General features: G+C 43.7%; 1 protein-coding gene across 19 annotated transcripts in view; it reads right to left on the bottom strand.

The window, feature by feature from the left end:
* The window catches only part of PROM1 (prominin 1), a 133200-nt gene that overhangs the window by 54390 nt on the left and 55392 nt on the right, over window positions 1–23418 (bottom strand). For 13 of the 19 annotated variants that reach the window (XM_072804903.1, XM_072804978.1, XM_072805012.1 and 10 more), the window contains 3 exons: window positions 10446–10501; window positions 4090–4116; window positions 1636–1841 (listed from right to left, as the gene is read on the bottom strand). In XM_072804903.1, coding sequence (XP_072661004.1) covers window positions 1636–1841; window positions 4090–4116; window positions 10446–10501 — 289 coding nt within the window. The remainder of the gene's footprint in view (window positions 1–1635; window positions 1842–4089; window positions 4117–10445; window positions 10502–23418) is intronic. The other 6 variants (XM_072804983.1, XM_072804996.1, XM_072804991.1 and 3 more) reach the window with 2 other exon arrangements.

Genomic DNA, 23418 nt, shown 5'->3' with positions numbered 1-23418 from the left:
GTCTATTAACTATTTCCAGAAAAAGTATATCTTTGTTCCAAAAAAAATGCCCCGGAATCAGTGGTAATGCACTGGCGTTTTTGCTCTTTGTGGAGATTTTTTTGGTTAAGTTTAATTTTTGGTGCAATTAGTTCAGTAAGTAACACCTGAGCGTATCTCCTATACGGAGATAATTCAAAAAAGACAACAAGTCTGCCTGCAATGAGAAGTTGATTTCCTTCCTACCCTCCACAACCAGCAAATTTCCTTCCTAGAGGCAACCACTGTTGCCAGGTGGCAAGCCTGCCACATATGCTCTATGCAAATATAACCAAGTATTTGTGTCTCTCTCCTTTTTCATTTTTGTCCCAGGGCCTACTTCTCTCAATTTGTCTCTCCTGGGGACTGTTTCCTATTATCATGTCTAGAGCTGCCCGGTCCCGTCCAAAAGGTGTATTGTGTTCCGATGAATGATCACCCCAAAGCATGGGTCCTATCAAGACCCTGCTAATGGTCATACTGCAAGAACTTCTTGGATTTCCAGCTAACGCTTCAGCTGGTTGGCCAGCTTCAATTGTTTGTTTAATTTTGTTCAATTTATGTTTAATTCTGAATTCTGCTTAAATTCCCTTCCATTGGTTATTTAGCAAAACCTGAAATATCCTACTTATAGCTACCGAGCAGATGCAGTGCTTGGAGAAAACAGCGAGGGGGAGGCTGACTTCCTGTCCTCACTGTCTCTGTGTGTCCTTGGCGGCCTAGCATTATTCACATTGTGGGCACCTTATTTCTGTTGCTAAATGTCAGGACATTTCATTGGCTGCATGAATGATGAGATGTGAAATGATGACCAAATAACCCAACCAAGGGGATCAGTGGTGGAGGGGGAGAGGGAGAGACAGAGGCTCCTAAGCAGACACTGCACTGAGTGCAGAGCCGGATGTGGGGCTCGATCTCACAACCCTGAGATCACCACCTGAGCGGAAACCGAGAGTTGGACACTTAGTGGACTGCGTCACCCAGGCGCCCCTAAAATGTTACTGTCCTAAAGGCAGTGTACTTCCGATTGGTCAGTCTGTTGGAAAGCTCATGGCAGCAGAAGGAATTGCAGAAGAAACATTCTAAATCATGAAGCGTGTTCTAGGCTTTGGGAGAGGGTAGCAGCGTCACTGCAAATCCAAGAAGGCTGAGTTTATTATTAGAAAGTTAATTCTATTCTACAGTATTCTCACATTCCCCAATTCAGGGACTATACCTATCTTTCAAGATCCCTTTGAATGTACAAATCAACTAGCAAATGCTCTGCCTTCTGCAGGCCGCCTGTCTCCAAACAGCTATTTAAGGAAGGCGCTGCTGTTCTGGGAGGTAAATACTTTTTGCAGGCCAAGATTTATCAGCTTGTCTTCACGATGAAAAAAAAAATACCGAAGAGTTGGCTTGGCATGTAAATTAGGGCAGCCTGATTACAACACTAACTTCTGTGCATAGTGACATTGTGTTTGAACCATCCTGGACATGCATTTTTTGTTTTCTGTTTTATGAGTGTGCTGTTGTTGTTGTTATTTTGCTTTCAACTCCTGGGTTTAACAGCTACCACATGGGACATTCCTCACCCACCCCAAACACAAATCAGCTATCCTCCCAGATTCTACTTGCCTTATGAATATACAAATCACCAGGAGGGAGACTGTAAAGTATTTCCTCAGGAAGGCCCCATTTTTCTTCTGTCGCTGATGCATTTCTCCACCACATTTGTTACAGCAACGACACAGACCAAAGCAAAATCCCACCAGCGGCATCAGAATCACAAAGAGCAGCCCCAGGACAGCACAAATAATAATCCCGATTTCATAGTAGATAATCTGCAAGTCAAACAAAAGAAACAGCATATACTGTAACACAAAATACCAAGTAGCACATTCCATAGCTTGCATGTTTCATTTGTTTTAACCTATTTGCCATCATGAGTTGAATCTTAATGTGTGTGTGTGTGTGTGTGTGTGTGTGTGTGTTTCCATCTTGATGCTCTCTCTTTTCTTTTTTTCTTTAGAGGGAAGGACAGGGGCAGGGGGAGAGGGAGAGAGAGAGAATCTTAAGCTGGTTTCACACCTAGTGCATGGAGCCCGATGCAGGGCTCCACCTCATGACCTTGAGAACATGACCTCAGCTGATATCAAGAGTGAGGCTCTTAAAGGACCAGGCCACCCTGGAGTCTCTTGATGCTCCTTCTTGAAACAGAGGAAGCAGATGTGAATTATCGGAATATGTAACCAACCAGTTACTATCTTCTTTCAACTCACAGTAAAATGTCCAAATGCATGGTCAAGTTGCAAATGGCTTAATTTAAATCCCAAGGTCAATTGGGTTTGTTTTTAAATGGTGTAACAAATTTTGGTAGAAGTATTTGCTCTATGAATAATCTACATATCGGGGCACTTTTCACCAGAAAGACAGGACCAATATAAGCTATTAAGGATTCAAAGCACTTTGGATTGGATCAATTAATGACAAATTCCTAGTTACAAATGAATCTGGAATATATCTAAATCGAGATAAAAGGCTTAGACTTTCTGAGTCAGACATGTTAATCAGAGGCCACTTGCTTTGTTTCCCATTCATATACTGGGAATAATAATACATACCTTGTAAAGTCATTGAGGATATTGCAGATGATGTGTGATCAGTGATAATGGCCAAGTAAAGTATGTGGGCCAGAGAAGACACCTTAATAAGTGGTACCTGCCATGCTGTGCCTGTGAGGCTGGGCTGGGCAGCCTGTGTCTCAGATAGTCCTATGTGCCTAGGGACTAGCATGACTTCTAGATATAACCATGTACCTAAATATATTTTCATAATCACTGCTGGCTGCATTCTGGGATAAAAAAATTGATGCAACCAGATGACAAAACTTGAGTTTATTCCAATTCACATGTACAGTTACTTAAATTCTCATAAAGCAGGACATTTTTAATGAATGACAATTACAGATTGGCTGTTTGCAACTAATGGACCAGCTAGCTAGCAACAGATTCTGAAGCCGCGCTGAGCAGAGTAAACACAACACAACTGCTGTTTGAAGGAGTGAATGCGATAGTACTTAGTACTAAGTACTAAGTACTGGTTCTTAGTACTGAACCAGAAGTCAGAAGCCCTGCCTTAAATTCCAGGGGGCTTCTGGTTTCCTACACCAGAATTAGCATTACTGTCATAAATAGTGAGGGTCAGATAATTAAATGATTTAATGTGAAAACAACCAGTCAAGTGCCCAGCACACAGCAAATATTCAATCGATATTAGTTAACTCTGTGGACAAATGCTTCAGAGTATTGAGGTGTACATGGCACTTGAATATTATCTCCTTTGATGTTAAGGATAAAATGCTAAAAAAGAAAAAAGTGGTTGAATTTTGCTGCATTCATCAAGTTCACGCTCCTGCTTAAACTAAGTCGCACCCCATGGCCACAGAGTCATTACCTGCTGGTGCGTGTAACCCACCCCTGAGGACCCACATCATTGGCCAGTTGAGAAACCAGCCTCAGACACCCCAAACTCTTCTCTATTTCCCTATTATTTCCCAGCAAATGTTCTAAATTATTTACTTTTCAAGGGGTTTAAAATCCTTTCTGAATCCCAGGAGACACTGAACCCAAACCCAGAAGGGAAGGTGTTTTGCAGTTTTAATTGTACTATGTTTAGCTCCAAGTACAAATTTCACGCTTTATATAAAACCTTTGCAATGCTACTGACTCAATATTATGTCAAAAAGTTTCAGGAACAGGACATGTCACATCAAGCGTTCCCTTCTGGGCTGAAGTCTGGCAAGGGCCTAAATAGTTTTCTGATACACAAGGATCTCCAGAGAGCTTCGTGGATTGTGTTGAGGAGAAGATCAAGATTGAAATTTGCTGAGATGGGTCGCTATTCTTTGGTGAGGTACTAAAACCGAAAGAGAAGATTTAATGATGATTCCATATACAAAAAATGAAGCAAACCATTGAAAAAACCATCACAATGGAGAGACAGTGAAGAACAGAAAGTTCTGGCAGAAGCATCTCATTACTCGCTGGCTTTAGACAGAGCAAAACAAGAAACAGCAAACAAAGACTTTACCTTCAGAGTCAAGACAACATTTTCTGGCTGTGGAAGTCAAAGCAGTTGAGGAGTTGAAGAGAGTGAGGCAGAGGCAAGCATGCATCAAGAAAACAGAAAAAGTGACATGAGCGATTAACCACAACTGAGAACATTAATATTCCATACAGAGAAAATCAAGTGAGAGGTGGATCCACACAAGACAGGAACAGAAAACTTGAGTGCTTATTACAGAAACAGCCTTTAGGCAGAGTCGGGTCTGGAATCTACATCTGAACTTTATATTCAGATTTCTTGAAAGGTTCTTATCAATATGCTAATCAATTGTGGACAGGGGAGGAAATTAGAGGGAAAGTTGTACATGCTTTACACACTAACCATGTGGTCTTCACACAATAGAAGATCAGTAGCTGCCTAAAGCCCCAACCAAATGCAACATTTTCCAAAGTGTCCTTTCTAAACTGAGAATCTGATGGCATCATTCTCTTGCTCAACAGCATTCCATGGATTCCCACCATGTTTCATTCAAACCTCTTAATGCAGTCGTCTTGTTACTTAATCCTGGCTTCATGTTCTGTTCTTCTTCATGCCCACCATTCTCTTCCTAGGAAGAAGCTTCACGCTCCCCCTTCCTCCCTCCGGCTCACTGGTGCTGCCTCCTCGCCCAGAACATTATTCCCTTCACTCCTCGATTCATGAAACTCAAGTCTGTCTGGATGTTGCATCCTCCTGAGAATCTGTCTTGATAATCGAGTCTGGGTTTGCTTTCAGGCCTGCTTCATGCTGCCTTGGAGGCCACACCAGTCCTGCATGGAAGGACTGGCTCCCACAGGAGCACTGCCAGAGCTGTGTTGTTCACTCCGGGAGAGTGAGAACTGTGACGTCATGCTCACCATTCTCTCCCAAGTGCTCACTCCGGGACCTGGCATGCAACAGGTGCCCAACTGGAATCAGATAAACTGATGAACTGAGGGAGTTCCCTCAATGGTGGTCCAGAGACAGGGCTGGACCGTCCCCCAGAGAATTAGGAAAATGAAGACACAATGAGTTTCCCATGAAGTGAAATTTGCTCATTTTATCCTTTTGTGGAGAGAAGGAGGTGATATGTATATGAAAGGGGACAGAGTTAATACTGCTGCTATGATGGGTTTTAAATATCCTTGTGTGGCAAAATGAAATTGGATAACTCTCAGTCATTTCCTGGATTACTTTTTTGAAACTCTGGAAAATCTAAAAGTTCGGAAACAATAGCTTTACATGGCAGATTTTCAAAGACGCGAAAGAACGATGCCTGTGATATTACCAATTTTTAAGTGGAGGCATCCAAAATATTGGGGTGGGCAGCTCAGATGTACATGTCCACAGGATCACATGGGGCATCTTGAATGACCCTGGACTCCCCTCTTGGGTGTGGGCTCTACGGGCTTGTTGCCTCCCAAACTTACTACCATAAGCACCTCACAGGACATGTTAAAAAGACTGGTTCCATCTCCTCCCCTAGAGTGGGGATCAGGAGATTTGGGTAAAACCAGGAATCTGTCTTTAAACAAAGCTCGGTGTCAAGACTATGATCAGGTGGGTTCGGGAAACCTGCTGTCAGCTCTAAGGGCTGATCGTGATGGGCTGAGGCCAGGCCAGAGCCACCTGTAAACTACAATAATCAGCTGATTCTTTTGTGTTTCATTTTCACATGGAGGGGTCGGTCTGGTCTGATATATTTGATGGGGTACCAATAACTCCCCTGCCTAGTGAAGCTGGGTGCATCTTTTCCTTTCCCCTGTTCATGCTGGTGTCACACAGGTATCAAGTTATTATCATGCAATGCAGCAGTGTGAATCTGGCTGTGCCACTTTGTGTCTGGGATTCCCCTCCAATTAATTACCCATTATTGTCACCCAGGGACCTTTTGACAAATATCAATAATTGGCCAGCCCTGACCAACTACATCAGAATCTCTGGGGACAGGCCTAGGCCTTGTTGCCAATGCTACTCTGAGTTTTTGTTACTTTACTGACAGAATGGGGTAAGCAGAGACCCTATTTTATGTGGTTTTTGCAAAGAGAACAAGAGAAAACAGTGAGAAGCAACACATTTTTTGTCTTATTCTATTCTAAGTGCTTCACGTAAACTATTTAATGTATGTTGAGTTAATACATGTGGAGTGCTTAGACCAGGGTTTCCCAGAGTAATGCTCAATTAGTCATCCTTATCACCAGAAATAATAATCAAAACATGTTAGCATGATTCTCATCCCTCAGCTCCAACATGCCTCAGGCAATGATCAGTCACTGACTGCCTGGCACTCCTTGCTCTCTACATGCTTTGGAGAGTCCTAGAAGGTACTTCCCTTAGTTGGAAAGGACAGTGTGCTCTTACAGGCAGCATGCCACATTCCCCCTGGAGGGCAGGAAACAAGGAACTCATTCACTTACCTTTTGCAGACACACAGAATGGGTTCCAAATACCACAGACCCACCTGGAATGATGACCTGCCATTTCCTAAGTGCCAAATTGATAGCCAGTGACTGTTAGCACTGGTGAGGTCATGAGAGGCAGCAGGGAGGACGCCCAGGCCCAGCACCTGCCCCCAGGGGAAGCTTCAAGAAAGGGAAAGGTAATAATGGTGGGATAACTTGAATGAGGAAGGGGAGATGACCAAGAGGCTGGAGTGGCGAGGGACCATGACCACAAGGAAATGAACCCAGGAGGTCATCACAAAGAAGCTGGCCATTCCTATGGATAAGGATGCACAAAATGAAAAGATGGAGGTGGTGGGGGGGTTGCGGGGAGAGCTGTCCCCTGGGAAGATTTCTAGAGAGCGGGTGGTACCTAGGGATTGCTGGTGGAAGTGATTGTAAACCATCTACCTAAACTGTCCCAAACTATGCATTCTTTGAAGACAGGAATCATGTCCTTTTATTTAATGGAGGAGCCACCACTTGACAAGCCAGGCTGAGAGGCTCTCTCTGCAGTAAATCCAGGTGAGCTGGGAGGATGGTATGCTGTCTCCCTCGGTTTATCAGTCAGCTGGAGGATTGGAGAGGGATCACCCAAACTCTGATCCCGAGGAACACACCTCAGATGCTTTGCATGGCTCAGTTTTGTACTGGAGTGTGGGGCTCGGCACACGCTGAGCAAACTGAATGGACAAATTGTCCATGTAGTAGAGACTAACACCACCGGTGAAGATACACTATTCCAACGAGGACCAAATGGCTTAATACTTGCAAAATCATGAACAAGGACACCCACCCCATAGCACATGCTACAGACACACTAGGAACCTGGGATTATTACAGCCATTGCTTGGATTTCCATAGCTTCATCTGCCTGGTCCTCGGCTCTCCTCGTGGCTCCTTATTTCCAAATCCTATTCCCCTCCTGGACCTCCATGTCTGCCAGGCTTCAACTATGTGACTCCGAGGCACAACCAACCCCCAACATCCACGTCTATATCTTCTCCCACAACCTCCCTTCCCCCAACAGAACGTTGGCAGAGTGAAGGCCATACTTTCCCATGTTTGTTCCTGTCCCAGTGCATTGTTCCTCATCAGCCTCCCGGGGGGGAGGGTAAACAAGGATAAAAGGAACACAAAAGAACCAAAAGGAGAAGTATAAAAAAAAATGTCAAGAAGAAGTGGCCAAGGATCTAAGGATCTTAAAGTATTACTTTGAACTTTCAGCTGAAGTGTAAAAAGGAGGCAGTTCTGCAAAAGGCAGTCCTATTTTCCTTCCAAAGCCAGGCCCAGACCTTGGAACCAGAGGTCTGCTGGACGCTTCCAAACCTCCTTGTGAAGAGAGTTCGCTAAGAGAGCACCCTGCTAGAAGGCCACCGACTCAGCAGCCCAGCTCCACCACCACCTGGGGGTTCACCAGAAAAGAAAATGATGAGCACAGGACACAGAAAGCTGAAAAGCTGCCCCCCAGGGACACTTGCCTGGTCGGACCTGACTTGTGTGACCGTGTGGATTAGACAGCCAGTGTGGGGGCGGTGGGCACTGGGCAGTGAAGAGGGTCCTGTTGATACACCCCCATACTCCTCAGGCGTCAAGCACCTCCCTGTGCCTCCTCGAACTTCTAGCTTACTGGCATTTCTCACTCTACGCCAGTAAGAGTGTGAAGGCCTTTTCTGGAACTGTAGAAGATCAAGAGTGCTTAGGGATTAACACTTTTCCCCATGCCCACATGGCCCTTACCCTGTGCCCCTCCGTCTGGGTGTCTAGAGATCTCAGCTCCCTCACCCTGCCCATGGGCTAACTCAGACACTAGGACTTTGCACCGTTTCCCCAGCAATTCTACAGGATGACACTTCCGTCACCCCTCGTGCCAGATGGCCTCATGCCACACACTCCCTAGTATTATCTCTCCACTTCCCAGCCTGCCTTCCCTGCACCTCCCAGACCAATGAGTCCTCAACTCTGGGTCTGCTTGGGAGGACTCTAACCCAACATGCCCAATATACAGCAGACTAGAAGCAACCCGAGAGCTCCCCTCCCAAGTGCTTGGCTTCTCTCCAGTGTCTTAGACTAACCAAATCCCTCTTTCCTGGACAGTGGTGGAAAATGCGACCCAGTTCCACATGTAGGAGAGAATTGAGGTCATTCGTGAGGGCTCAGATCTGTCTTTTTTCCACTTTACCCCCATACCAGTGGTTTTTGCTCATTTGCAAAGGCACCTAAGTTGGAGAGAAAATCAGGCTCTAGGGAGATGGCAAATTTTACAGGTGCTCTAAATCTGATACTGAGCCCACCATAAAGGACTTGCCCAGCTAAAAATCCTGCCATGCATGGTGGCAGCCCAATTCCAGCTCATACCTGTTGGGCTGCTGAGAGTCACCTCAGAGTCTCAGGATCCCATCCTCCAAGGCCGGGACCAGGTGAAGCACAACCTCCACCCATTCCTTGGTGTAACTAGTTGGCATTCAGGCCAGGCTGCTAATGGCACACTAATTTTCAATATCAGTATAAAAGCAACAGTCGCTCCACAGGCAGACATGGGCAATCATGTTTGGGAGATATATGAAGCCAGTGGCATTTAATAATGAAAATGTTTTCATAGCTAGGGTACTAGGGAAGGCTATTAGCACCAGGGAGAAACTGGCTCATCATCTTTTATACACATAAATAGTTTTTAGATAAGGCTTTCCTCTTTGACTTCTGTGTTTGTTTGCTCTCGAGTATCATTTTATTGCAAATTGAGAATAAAGGGCATGGTAAGCATGGTATCTGAGGTACCCATTCGCTGGACAGGAGTTCACTGCACCCTCCCCCTACGCTGCCCCCCACACCCACTGGGGATACTGTTGTTCATGTTTGCTGTGGCTGGCCATTAGAGAATGTCCACCATATGCCTGCTTTTATTGTTTTGAGAGTCACCTTCGTGCCAGGGAAGGAGAGAGCAAAGTGCCTGACCCTGTAGGACCAAGAGCCTGACAAACAGATTCAAGTATTTTATTATATTATTATTACCCTGACATTCAGTGCAACAAACATCTGTCTGTTTATTTCACTGGCAACCCACACTCGTGGTCAACCAAAATCAAAATAATACACTCCTCCATTTAGGTAGTCGATCCTAGAGCAAACAGAATGAATGGGCAGAGCAGTGCTGGGGTAGTAAGTAGAGGTCCTGACGCACAAGGTCCTTCAATACTTTCTGAAAATACCATCCACTCATATCAGCGAGCGTTCAGGGTCCCAGCTCACCTCTCCTTCCACTCCACTCTTTCACACCTTGTCCTGGTGGTTTACTTGGGCCCCAAAGCCTGGGATGCCAGCGATGCCACCTCCCCACCTGCTCCAGCCCTGCTTATTATCCTTTTTACAACAAGCCCCCAAATCACCGCCTTATGGAAGAGCTTCAATTAGATTTAATTACTTCCATCTACATTCCTCTGTATGTTATTTATAAATCTACCTATTTCCTTTTTCTCCTTCTTCTTCCTTAAACAATTAGGTACTGTCTCTGCCATCTGGCTCTTCACCTCCTGACAAGGGCTATTTTCCTTATCTCTAGTGGGGGCAACTGCACACTTCAAATGTGAAGCTGTTTTTTTAACAAACTATCTTTTAAAACAAAGTATATATCCCTGTTTCTAGAAGCGTTCAAACAATTTTTCTTAGAGAGTTCTCCCTTAGCTAAAAGAAATACCATAATACTTCCCTTAAAGAAGTTTCTGTTTTAAAATAACACACAGCTTGAATTTCTGCTGTTGTTCAAATGGGATTTTTAAGGTGCTTCAATATTCCATAAAAGTTCTTAGTCAAAAAAAAAATTACAAACCTCACAGATTAACTGATTGTTTAAAGATTTACTTCCAAGTCAGCCAAAATCTTGTATATACTTATTTTAATAACAAAGATATCAATAAAAATTACCTTATCATAATCAGTTGAGAAGTCAAACTTCTTTTGTAGAATTTTTCTTAAAATATCTGGGGGGGGGAAAAAGCCACAAAAGAATAGCAAGATTACTTTTCCAGTAAAAACACAAAATCCGTATTTAGGAAATGAAGTCTATATATACTCACAAATTACTGTACCTCTATGTAATATTCTTATAATTTTATTCCTATTTCCTTTTTTAAAGACATATTTGTTTTAGAGAGAGAAGAGAGTGCTCACACATAAGCAGGGGGAGCAGCAGAGGGAGAGACAGGAAGAGAATCCTCTAGCAGATTCCCCACTGAGTGGGGAGCCTGATGCAGGGTCTCCATCCCAGGACCCTGAGATCATGACCTGAGTCAAAATTAAGAGCCAGATGTTCAACCAACTGAACAACCTAGGCACCCCAATTTTATTCCTGTTTCTTAATGTAGGTAAATAATTGAGCTAATGAGGCTCAAACCAGAAGCAAAGAATGGAAGACAGGTATTTTTGACTTACTATTTTGCTAGAATTAGAAGGTTGCCATTTTTTTAAAAGCTTTTATTTATTTATTTGAGAGAGAGACAGAGATAGTGATAGAGATAGGGAGAGAGAGCATGAGCAGGGAAGAGAGGGGAACTAGTCTCCCCTGCTGAGCAGGGAGCTCAACGTGGGGCTCAATCCCAAGACCCTGGGATCATGACCTGAGCCGAAGGCAGATGCTTAAAGATGCTTAACACACTGAGTCACCCAGGTGCTGGGAGGGTTGCTATTTTTAAGAGTTTTCAATCTCTCACAAGATACCTTAATACTTAACTAGCATACACATCATTAATAATTATGGATAAAATAATACACTGAAATTGCTCACTCTTAATTTTTGGAACCACAAATGCAATTTATTCTTTAATCATTCCACATTTACATAATAGTTTACAAATAAAAGGAATCTTACAATTAACTTAATCCAGCAGTTCTTAACATGAAACATCCTTTTCTTCCCATCTGCAAGCAGTGCATGAAAATGTGAAATAATATGCAAAATGGAATTTTCTTCCCCTGCATGTTCGTTTCAAATTCCTTTCAAATTCCTACAGAGGTTACCATTCGCCTCTTATTCTAATGCACCAATCTAGTAATGATATGATGTAACTGATGCCCAGACAGAGAGAATAACTTGTCTAAAATCTCTGCTGTGTGAGGGGGCCAGGCCAAGGCCCAGGATCCTTCCCATGCTCCACACTGTAACTGACCCCAGCAACGAGCTTCTGGAATGCTATAGCTGCATTCCATACAGATCACTTCTAAAGTGTAGTCCAAGGGGGTGGGGGTGGGGGGCAAAGGAAACCCTACTGTGAATCCTTTCATAAAGTAAGAAGTTCAGATTTAAATGCCAGAAATCAAAGCAAGCCACCTCCTCACAAGGCTTTCTGAAAAACAACTTCTCACCTGCACAGAGCACACTAGATGGAGCAGATCTTTAAACAGTGTGCTGCAGGAGCAGGGATCAAACTGGTAGGTTTGGGATACCTACCTTAACCCCAGGGTACTAGGAACCCTGGTTATTCCTCCAAGGGACATCAGGGAGACCCAAGGACAGGAGGAGCATGCGGCTGCCCAGCCCCACAGATCTCCCACCTTGAACTAGTCGTTTGGTTTGTTTGTTATTTTTATTTTTTTAGATTTTATTTATTTATTCATGAGAGACACAGAGAGAGAGAGAGAGAGAGAGAGAGAGGCAGAGACACAGGCAGAGGGAGGAGCAGGCTCCATGCAGGGAGCCCGATTGGGGACTTGCTCTGGAGTCCCCAGGATTAGGCCCTTGACCGAAGGCGGCGCTAAACCACTGAGCCACCAGGGCTGCCCTGTTTTTTAAGATTTATTTACTTATTTTAGATACAAAGAGAGAGAGAGAGAGAGAGAGTACATACATGGGGGTGAGGGCAGAGGGAGAGAGAATCCTGAAGCAGACTGCCTGAAAGGTGCAAAATCCGACTCAGGGGTACTGGATCCTAGGACCCTGAGATCATGACTTAAACTGAAATCAAGAGTTGGCGATTAAACCGACTGAACCACCCAGGTGCCCCTCTTCGGTCTGTTTTATAGATTAGGCTTCTGTTCTAGATTTCATTGGATATAAGGGTCTACCAATAATTGTTTATTTACTTATTTTTAAGAGATTTTATTTATTTATTCATGAGACACACAGAAAGAGGCAGAGACACAGGCAGAGGGAGAAGCAGGCCCTGCGGGGAGCCTGATGTGGCACTTGATCCCAGGACCCCTGGATCACACCCTGAGCTGAAGGCAGAGGCTCATCCACTGAGCCACCCAAGCAGCCCTGATAATTTTTTTTAAATGATTCAATTAATTTGACAGAGATAGAAAGAGACAGAAAACCCAGTGACACTTCAGAATAAACCTGATGAAGCATTACAAAATCATGATTTTATTAAATCTCAACCAGTGAGTGACCATCTTTTTATTATCCTGTGTGAGGAAGCAGAAGTCTACCCAAGGCGCTTCTGCTGCGCACCCTGGTGACCAGCTGTCCCCAGAAGGAGCACAGGGCAGTCATTTTGAGGTGGGAGCTAAATTCACCAGGTGTCTCACAGAGCATCGTTTGCACTGGAAAGAAAGACAAACCATGGTTATTTGGACTTAAGTATCTCGTAGACATTTTCTCTAAAAGGGAGGAAGCCAAGCCTGCAACTTCAAGAAAGCGACTGATGGGACTTGTTGCCAGTGATAAAATTAGAGCACTGAAGCAAAAATTAGAATTCTGCAAAATTTGTATCCGTGGGGTTGACAGACGTGGGGTTTAACCACATCGTTCTCACGACACTTTAACAGGTTCTATCAATAACACATGTAGCAGGTGCTTCCCTAACGGAGCTATGTGTAGGCAAGCAAATATGACACATATGGATCATGTGTTGGCCACAGCCACCGTGAGACAGTGACAGTCTTCCAATGTCAGACAGACACTCCCCTCGGTTCGCGGGAGGACTCTCTCCGGTTCCCGGGATCCTGGTGGTCCCAGGTGTCGAGGAATGGTCCCAGCTACTCCAAACGACACTCCTTACTGACAGCTGACCCCTGTCCTTTGTCTGCCTACTGGCCCTGTCCCTCTGCCAATGCAGATCCTTGCTGTGAGGGCCAAAAACCCACCAGAGGTTTTGGAGCAGGGATGGTCTCCCTCCCTCTCGTTTTGAGCGGCACTGCCTAGAAGTATATTGCAAGCCATGCGAGTAATTTCAAATTTCCTAGTAGCCACATTTAAGAAGTGAAAAGAAACAGGTGATTATTTTAAATTAATTTTAATAATATGTTGTACTTAGTCCAGATACATGCAATATGTTTTCCCTTTTCTATGCAATCAATATAAAAATATTAATGAGCTAGTCTTCTTTTCACACAAAGTGTTGAGAGTCTGGTGTAGATGTGCTTCGGTACATTTAGTTCAGATTAGCTACCATTCAAGTGCTCAGTGGCCACCCATGGCCGTGGCCTCTGTACTGGACAGAACAGGGTTAGAAGCTGCAGGTCATCTACCTTGGAGCGATTCCATTTTACCCAAAGCACCAGGGCTTGTCTTTTTATCTCCCCCTTCCTCCCAGTGTACCCCAGTGTCATGAGAACACAAAATGAGCATCCACAGTATCCATTTTCCCTTCGCCTTCCCTAAGTGGCTCTTAATCCAGGTAATGATCATGGGAAATGCCTGTAGTACGCAGCCCAGTATCTGTATTTGTAAAGCCCTGGTATTAATGCTGCTGCTCACATCTCCTGTGGGAACTCATGAAGCCCCACACTAGGAAACTCTTATGTCAGTTCTAACACGTTCATTGCTGGTGAGAACTCGGAACCAAGTACAGTCCATCTCAGAAAGCATATGGAAGATGCAGGGTCCCAATTCTGCTCCTCAAGCTCCCGCCACCCCTGCTTGGTGGCTCTGCTGCACTACAATCCTTTGTGTCTGTCTCTGTCTTCCTGGCCAGCTCATTAAAGGCTTCCAGTGGAGACTATCTTGACCTCTGGATCATCTGCATCCCTAGAAAGTTCCGGGGTCTCAGAACTGTTTGTGGTATTGAAGCTGCAGAAACATGACACTATCAAAAAAAAATTGTTGCTTTGTTTCTGCAGATCAGATGGGATTCCAGAAGTCTGTGATTAGTTGCTGGTATTGCCTAGTGAGCAAGGTAGCCATTAGCATTTGCATGACCACAGTGTTATCCTGCCATCCATGAGATCTTGGTGTGGACAACAGTGCCCCCCTGTCCCATCCTTCCTGAAATGAAGGGGGGAGGTCTGCTCTGACAGAGCCTGGCAGGCACTTAGCATGGGCCAGACAACTCCCAGAGACCAGGGAAAGAGTCATCCTGCCCTGAACTTGGGGAGCTTTCTGGCCAGCTTTTCCAAGTGGCCATTCATTTTCCCCTACACCAATGCCATGCTCTTTCCACAAGTTAACAGTCGCCACTTCAGATATAGCCGTGGGAGGGAAATATGGAAGCCAGTGGATAAGGAAGTTCATTTCATGGTAGAAGACTGTTTCTCAGTATCTGGTCTCATGAAGGGGCTCTGTGGGTCTTTCCACAATGATGGTGACTATCAGCTTCTCTGCATTCAACTCTTAGACGGTACAATGCCGTCTTGCTTGGGACTTAATTTTAAATTTCATATATTGATGGAAATTAAGGAATGTAGAAGCATTGGTCTGAGCTCTTGTGTTATGCCACCAACTTAGAAAGTACGTTGGTTTTATTTGGTTGGTTGGTTGTGAGTTTTTTGCTATGTGGGAATAATTTCTCTATGGATTTTTTGATGTCTGAAGCCACTCAGCAAGAAAATATTTTAAAAATAGGATCTATACATTAAAAAATCCATCTTCCCTATGTTAGTCAAAACTCATCTTTGACTAAGATATTTCGGATCCTAACTGGCTTCTCTTAATACGTATGTAGATTCTGGGCCGAGCTGGGCAAAATGAGATTCCACTCTTGGAAAATGGGTAAACAACTTAAAAACAACAACAAAACCCCTGCTGTTGGCAGTTGATTCATCAGATTTGTGACGAACTTAAGTGATCTTGCAAAGATTTTGCTTTTATCTGTTTGACAAGATTTACCTGGTTAGATCTCTAGTTAAAAGATGTGCTACCTAACATCTTTAAAGCGTGTTCCTGTCATTTACTGGGAGCAGAACCGTCCCAAAGTGCTAAATTACATTTGAAAGATTTTTTAAGAAAGAAATTTTTATGTCATAAAAGAGATTTTTATATAAATAAACATTTAGTATATTGCAAGTTATTCCTTTTTTAAAAGATTTTAAAAATTTATTTGAAAGAAAGAGTGTATGTGCATGGGGATGGGGAGGGAGGAGCAGAGGGGCAGGAATAGGGATAAGCAGACTTCCTGCTGAGCATAGAGCCAGAGGCAGGGCTCACTCAGCAGCCTAGGATGATGAACTGAGCCAGAACCAAGAGTCCAAGAGTTGGGTGCTCAACCGACTGAGCCACCTGGGTGCCCCAATTCTTAATCTATGTAAAATGATATTATTTATAATGCGGTTCTTGAGAAAATATTTTTATGGAATGTTATCTGGTTTGTAGATGGTAATTTTTCTGCCAAAAGTATTCTAATTTTAGCCTGTCCTATTTTAAATGCTTTTTAAAAAGTTTAGTAAAGTTTTATATTCATGTTATTTTAATTAGTCTTTTTGCGTTTCTCTACCTGATGTTTTCTAGTCTCTTTAACTAGATGCAACAAGACAGAACTGTTAAAATGAAGCCAAAAATGAAATGATAACCTTAGAAGCATTATGGTGTTAAGCATCAAAATTAGAGATTAAGACGTACAGAACAGGTTTTTCTTTATGAACAAAGCTTAGAGAGTGAATCCTTTTTTTTTTTTCCAAAATGTCAAGTTAAATGTATTGGCACTCAGAATGCTTATTAATAAAAATTAAACACACACGCACACAAAGTAAGCTCTCTCAGGCGCTTAAAGTGTTTGCTTGGAAATGTGATTAACTAAGAGCATAAACAGTGTTAAGTGTTCCCTGAAGAGACACCACAGTGTCCCTCTTTGACCTCCGGTGGCACTGTCTTAAACCCATGTGTTGGGGGGGGGGAATGTCTCTTTATTAAGAATGACTTAATCTGTTATTTTGTGCATTAAATCAACATCATCAAAATGAAAGATTATCCAGGTTACTACTAAAAGTATTAGCTTTTAAAAGTATTACTAAAAGTAATAAAAGTGATATTCAAGTTCAACTTAGAAACTTACAACAGCTAGGTTTGTGAATGCATAGCTTTCAAAAATTAAATATTAATGAAAACTTTAATCCTTTCTTTCTAGACACAGAAGACTTTCCACAGGCTCTTAAACATCCATTTGACAACGTGCGCCCTCTCCCACTCCAGACCAAATTCCTGAGGGGACAAGGGGCAGGTAGGCAAACCAAGTGGAATGTCTGACAAGTGCAGATAAAACCCAAACCTTGACAGTTCAAAGTGTTACCTTCCTGGATGTGCTGGCATTGTGCAAGGGATGGAAGAGCAAGAGGCTCTCTGCCCTAAGAGAAATATTCAGTGCAGTGCTGGGTATGTGATATACTAACACGGAAACATGAGCGTCTTCCACTTCCACTCTGGTACTGCACACTTCCTGCTCTGCCTTTTCCAGTCCTTCAGCTTGTGGGGACACAGAATGTGAATGTTTGGCAGATTGTCACCTCATTTTCTTTGGTCCACTGCTTGGCTACATTCCCCGGAGCCCATGCACTTGGATGGGACATAGGACTTGAATTCTGGCCAAGGGAATGTGGGCAGGTGTGTATGCACAACACTTCCAGGCCTGCCTCTGAAACCTCCCACAAGGGCCTGTGTGCTCGCCCTCTTTCTCCAACTTCCAGCCAAATATGGAAGACCCAGTGAAGAATCCTGAAGCCCACAGGGATGGAAGGACCATTAAATGGAGGGAGCTAGAGTCCCTGCACATCGCCATTCCATCGCTTCTACATTAGACTGAGCCAAGACAGAGAACATTTTTCACTGAAACTTGGACTTATTTGTTATAGCAAATGATGCCAGTCACCCTTTAAAAAAGCCTTAGCCAATCAAGACTCCCTACATTTTTGTGCAGCAGCATCCTCTACCTGTAGACGGTCCTGCCAGCTTTGACCAAACAAAGGTTAACTTGTTTTCCTCAGGAGCAGGCACACATACACCTAACACAACAGAATGACATTTGCTGAAGCCATTAGGTTGGCACTAATGTAAACAGAGATTTTAAAAGACATCTTCATTAAAAGGTTGAGATTTCTGTATCCATAAAAGAGAATGCATAAAAAGGTATTTTTTTAAAAGATTTTATTTTTTCATGAGAGACACAGAAGGAGAGAGAGAGGCAGAGACACAGGCAGAGGGAGAAGCAGGCTCCATGCAGGGAGCCCCAAGTGGGACTCGACCCCGGGACTCCAGGATCACGCCCTGAGCCAAAGACAGATGCTAAACCGCTGAGCTACCCAGGGATCCCTAAAAAGGTATTCAAACTCAGAAATACCACTACAAAATTCAGTACAATGTAATTCAGGTACAGCATCTTCCTGCCTGCTTCTCATTTGTTGATCTATGAAGCTCTGGAAAATGTCCATAGTCCTGGCTTAAATTTCCATAAGCCTTTCAACAGTTTCACTACCAACTGAATTTTCCTAACCTACAAAACACATGTTTAAAACATGCTGATTCAGGCATCTCTACTGCCAAAATATCTAAGGAAAATGCTCTCAGGTTACAGTGTTATCCTGGGAAGTTTGTATCAAAAAGGAGTTAAAACTACGTTGGCTTAAGATCTTAGGGTCATCTCCAAGAGTTACAGGCACTAAATGGCTGTTCAGATGGGTTGAGAGCACGAGCTCCCTAGGGTAGGTTGCTCTTTCTGGAGCAGAATGCAGATTTTCATCAAGATGCAAAGTTAGTTGGTAAAAATGTAAACCTCTATGTGGTTTTTATGTGGCCTTTGCACTTTCTCCAGAGCTCCCACATGAAGGGGTCTTAGACTACAGACAGGAAATTCATTGTGGTTGATCTTTCTTCTCTCCCTGGGCTAAGCTTCCTGGGTTTTGTTTTTGTGCTTTAGAACTTCCTGATTCACATTTCCGATAAATGAAAATCTATTTCTTCTCTTGACACGGAAATATTTCAATGGGAACAAAATGGAAAATTTCTGGTTACTTGATAATTTGACTCAATTCACCCTTTATCGAGAAAAGTGTTGGGATCCCTGGGTGGCGCAGTGGTTTGGCGCCTGCATTTGGCCCAGGGCATGATCCTGGGGACCCGGGATCGAATCCCATGTCGGGCTCCCAGTGCATGGAGCCTGCTTCTCCCTCTGCCTATGTCTCTGCCTCTCTCTCTCACTGTGTGCCTATCATAAATAAAAAATTAAAATTAAAAAATAAATAAATAAATAAAAGAAAAGTGTTTAAGGCGCCAATTTATTGCATGAAAAATGTTTAAATCTACGTTAAATCAGCATAGTAGACGCAATCAGTTCTGATAGCTGATAGATTAGTCAAAAGAGAAAAAGAAGAATAATCATGCCTTAGATATTTTAACTTAAGGCATACAGGTACATGTTTGTTGCCTATCATTTGATGCGAAGCCAAGGTTCATTTTTGATCATGAGTCATCTTCGCTAGAATGGAGGTGAGTTAGGACTGACTATGGTAAAAGAAAGCTCCTCCCTTATTTCAAGGTAGACTCTTGCCATCCACCCCATCTCAGCACTGCACATTTAGGGTACATGAGAAGGGGTCATTGCCTCACAAAGTGACACCACCTATAGCATAGGTCCTCTTGAGAAAGCACTTGGTGATCTCTGACTCAAGATATGGGGGGACCTGGTTAATTTGAATCTTCAGTGATTGAAATGGGGGAAAGGAGGAGTAGGCTTTTTTCCAACTACACACTCCCCCCCTCCCACCCCACAATCCCCAAATACTGCAAACGATTGCCTGTATCAGAGCTCTCCAAAGAAACAGCACCGATGAGAGAAGAGACAGAGATGGAGAGAAAGGGGAGTTGATTTTAAGGAATTGTTGGGGCTAGACAGTTTGAAATCTTTAGAGTCGGCTGGAAACTCAAGCAAGAGTTAATGCTACGTGTTGAAGCAGAATTCCTTCCTCTTGGGGAAATCTCAGTTTTTGCTCGTAAGACCTTTCAGCTGATTGGGGGAGGCCCACCCACATTATTGAGGGTAATCTCCTTCACTTAAACCCAACTTACTGTAGGTGTTAACCACACCTATAAAATGCTTTTATGACAACACATAGATTGGTGTTTCATTAAATCCCTGGGGACTATAGCCCAGCCAAGTTGACCAGAAGACTAACCATAGCTCTGCCCAAGCCAGCCACGTTAGCCACAGAATGGTCACACCCTGCAGGTTTACTGGAACAGAATGTATCCTAGCAGCCCTGTTACAAAGCAGGTAGACTCACCATCACTAATGGCCATTACTGACAACCTACGCCCCCAGACAACCAGAAGACTGCAATCAGGGCCCAGTTAGTGCAAGGGCAGGGATCTCATGCAGTCTCTGAGGACAACTGATCTTGAATGATGATCCTTAACCAGCCCCCAAATTGATTTACATTTGGTGTGTGCCAAACTACAAGACAGGTGAATAAATGCCACTTGAAAAAGATTTCCATCAAAAATATCAGAACTGGGGCTCCTGGGTGGCTCAGTCTGTTGAGCCCCTGACTCTTGATTTTGGCTAAGGTCATGATCAGGGTCATGGGATTGAGTCCCACAGAGGGCTCCGTGCTGGGTGTGGAGCCTGCTTAAGATTCTCTCTCTCTCTCCCTCTGCCCTTTCCACTGCTCGTACATGCTCTCTCTCTCTAAAAAGAAAAAAGAAAAAAAAAAAAGAAAAGAAAAAGGAAAGAAGAAAAGAGCAGACCCAAATTTGTTTGTCACTTGCAAGGTTAAATGTTGCTTCTCTGAAGAGCATACTTAGCAAGCCTATCTTCGCGAAGTCCTGATGGCTAAATGTGTTTGTTATCCTTTGACACTGGGATGAACACAGTCTGCCCAGTTCTTAGGTCATGTTTTCCTGTGGCTGATGTGGGTAAGGCTGAGCCCAAAGAAGTGATTTTGGGGACCCAAACAATGCAAGTTCTTCTGGTCTTATTGTTCATCAGATTCCCTCGTTTGAGCACATTTCTTTCTGGAATGTCTGCCAGGAGCCTGTCTGAATTCAGTGCTCTAGGGATATGCATTTTAACAACCACTTCATGCAGTAACCATCCTGTACTTTCCAATCGCATGGAGCACTTCATTATACCGTTCAAATCCTCTAGCAACATAACTAAACTCTAGTTTGGTTTTTAATACAGGGATTGATGCCTCACAAATTAGAAGCCAAGCTGGGTTTATTAGAACCTATCAAATGTATTCCCCCTGCCTCCGAGTGTACAATCAAGTATTCTGGAGGGCTAGCCTCCTTTCCTTTATTTAAAATACAATGTGAACACCCTTGCTGTGCTTTTTCCTTCGTTACAGCTGTCAACACATGACTCTGAGTGGTTCTCCTTTAATTGACTGGAGCAGCCTCTCCCTGAAGGACACACATGGGCTTGTACTCGAATTAATGATGGCACCAACTCACTCTGAGAACAGAGTGTGGGGAAAATGCTGCCCGGGAAGCTATTCTTGCAAAAACATCTGGGACCAGTCTGGCCCTTGCAGCTTCCTCCCTGCCATGTGTTCACACTGATCGTGCAGTGGGGTTTTATCTTACCCATAGCATGTGGCCAAGCCTGTTACTGGGCAGCCTTGCCCTTAAATCACCTCAAACTCCTTTAGAGGAAGCAGGAGCTCAGGTTGCACAGGCCAAGGGAAATTTCTGGTGTCTCCTGGAGCCTGGGGTACTTGACAAAGCTGCGTGTGGGTAAAGGCCCAGGGCCCCCTGGCCTCCTTCGTGCTGGGCGGGACCTGGGAAGGGGCCTCCGGAGCTGGGCTGGACTGGCAGCTGGACTGCCACCACCGGTGAATCCAGGGAGGGGAGCAGGAAACAGAGTCAAAATATCTGTCAGTTCCCAAGGTATTCAGTTCATTTCCTTCCCCGAGACATTCCTGGAAAGTGTAATTCCATTTGCAGTCTTTGTCTCTGCTGTTTGTTGGGGCAAAGTTTGCCTCAAGAATCTTTGAAAGGAATGCGATGTGCATCACATGTTTTGCTGTGCACTGGGTGGGGGGGGTCCTCATAATCTCACATGCACTCCTGGGAGAATGTGAAATCAGCGAAGCCCCATTTTCTTCCATCAGGTGACAATAGGCTCAGCTGTTGACAATGGCCTCTCCCCAACCAGGGATAGAGGGGCAGAGCAAAGGAGAAAATTTTTGTAGGTTTTTTGAACTCACTTGAATTTTTATTTTTACTTTTTTATTTATTTATTTTTTAAAGATTTTATTTATTTATTCACAAGAGACACACAGAGAGAGGCAGAGACAGAAGCAGGCTCCCCACAGGGAGCCTGATGCGGGACTCAATCCCCAGAACCCGGGATCATACCCTGAGCTGAAGGCAGATGCTCAACCACTGAGCCACCCAGCTGCCCTTCACTTGAATTTTTAAAAGACTATTGAAAAATGCTTAAAGTATTTTTGTTGACATTCTTCTAGCCCTTTCTTCCCAAAAAAATAACATTTAAAAAACCCACAGTTCTTAACACTATGGAGTTAAAAATTCTAGTTCCTGTAAATGTATATCAGATTTTACCGTATGTTGTGTAGGATATATGATCTGGGGCCATTTTTACAGCATCGTAGCATGTACTGTTTGTCACTAGAGATCTCGAAAAGAGATAAGGCTGAAATCTGCAAAAATTTACATGCTGCCCAATAAATAATCATTGGAAAAGAAATTATTAAATATTCAAGATCCCAATAAGTGTTTGGTTCAAGTCAAACACACTCTTTCAGGGTTTTGTTCATGATGGACCAGAACCGATGTTTCAATGTTTCATGGCTGTGTGTTCACCCCTCTTGCTTTGCCAGCTAAGCTATGTGCTCTCTAAGGCTCTCTTCTGTTTGTCTCCAAACCACTTTCTGCTAGTTGTTCTTGATGCAATGACATCATTTAATTGAATATCATGTAAACAGATAAAACATGACTAAAAAGCAAAAGTTCCTGTTTACATAAATTCTAAGTTGAATGTTTTTAAAAACTCAGTAAAGAAGAGTTGTCTAATAAAAGAAAAGAGCTGTTGAATTCAATGTAGGGGAGCAACTCTAGAAGCTCAGAGAGAAAACCAGCAAAAGTCTAGGAAAAAAAAAATCAGAACTGAGTTTACACCGTAAATTCTTGTTACTGGAATAAGACCCAGGCTGAAAATCATAAAGGTTGCGTTACTGGGGAAATTCCTATCAGGAGACTCACACTCCTCTGACATTCAGGATGTACGAATCTGCAAAGCAGCGTCCCTCCCACCAACAAGAAGAGCAAGTTAGATCATAGACAGTATTATGGCTTTTCTTGGGCCCACCAGAGAGCTGAGCCTGCAAAGCCATCAATTCCACAGAGCATCAAGCCCCGCCAAAGAGAGTACAAGGGACACACAGTGTTTCCCCTTTGACGGTCCGGTAAAAATAAATCACTGAAAATGCTGATAAGCTCTTAACACTGAGTATGGGCAAGTATGTCCACTGTGAGTGCAGAAGGCTCAGAAACGAGTTTGCATTTGCTTGCAAGCCTCCAATGGGTGCTCATGAGAGCCATGAATGCCCATGGAGCCAAGTACTTGGGGCCGTGTGGCAGACCAGGAAGGGTAGTAATTTGGTCACCAGAGCTGGCTTCAAGGTCTGCCTCCAACATTAGAAACTCTGTGACTGGTTTGTATATAAGCCAAATTACAAAACTCTCTGGCCTCAATTTCTTCATCTATAAAATGGAAAGACAGAAAAATCACTA

The sequence above is a fragment of the Canis lupus genome, chromosome 2 (assembly GCF_048164855.1).
Source record: "Canis lupus baileyi chromosome 2, mCanLup2.hap1, whole genome shotgun sequence".
Classification (NCBI taxonomy): Eukaryota; Metazoa; Chordata; class Mammalia; order Carnivora; family Canidae; genus Canis; species Canis lupus.
The sequence above is the reverse complement of the archived record's forward strand: the minus strand, read 5'-3'. Positions and strand labels throughout refer to the sequence as shown.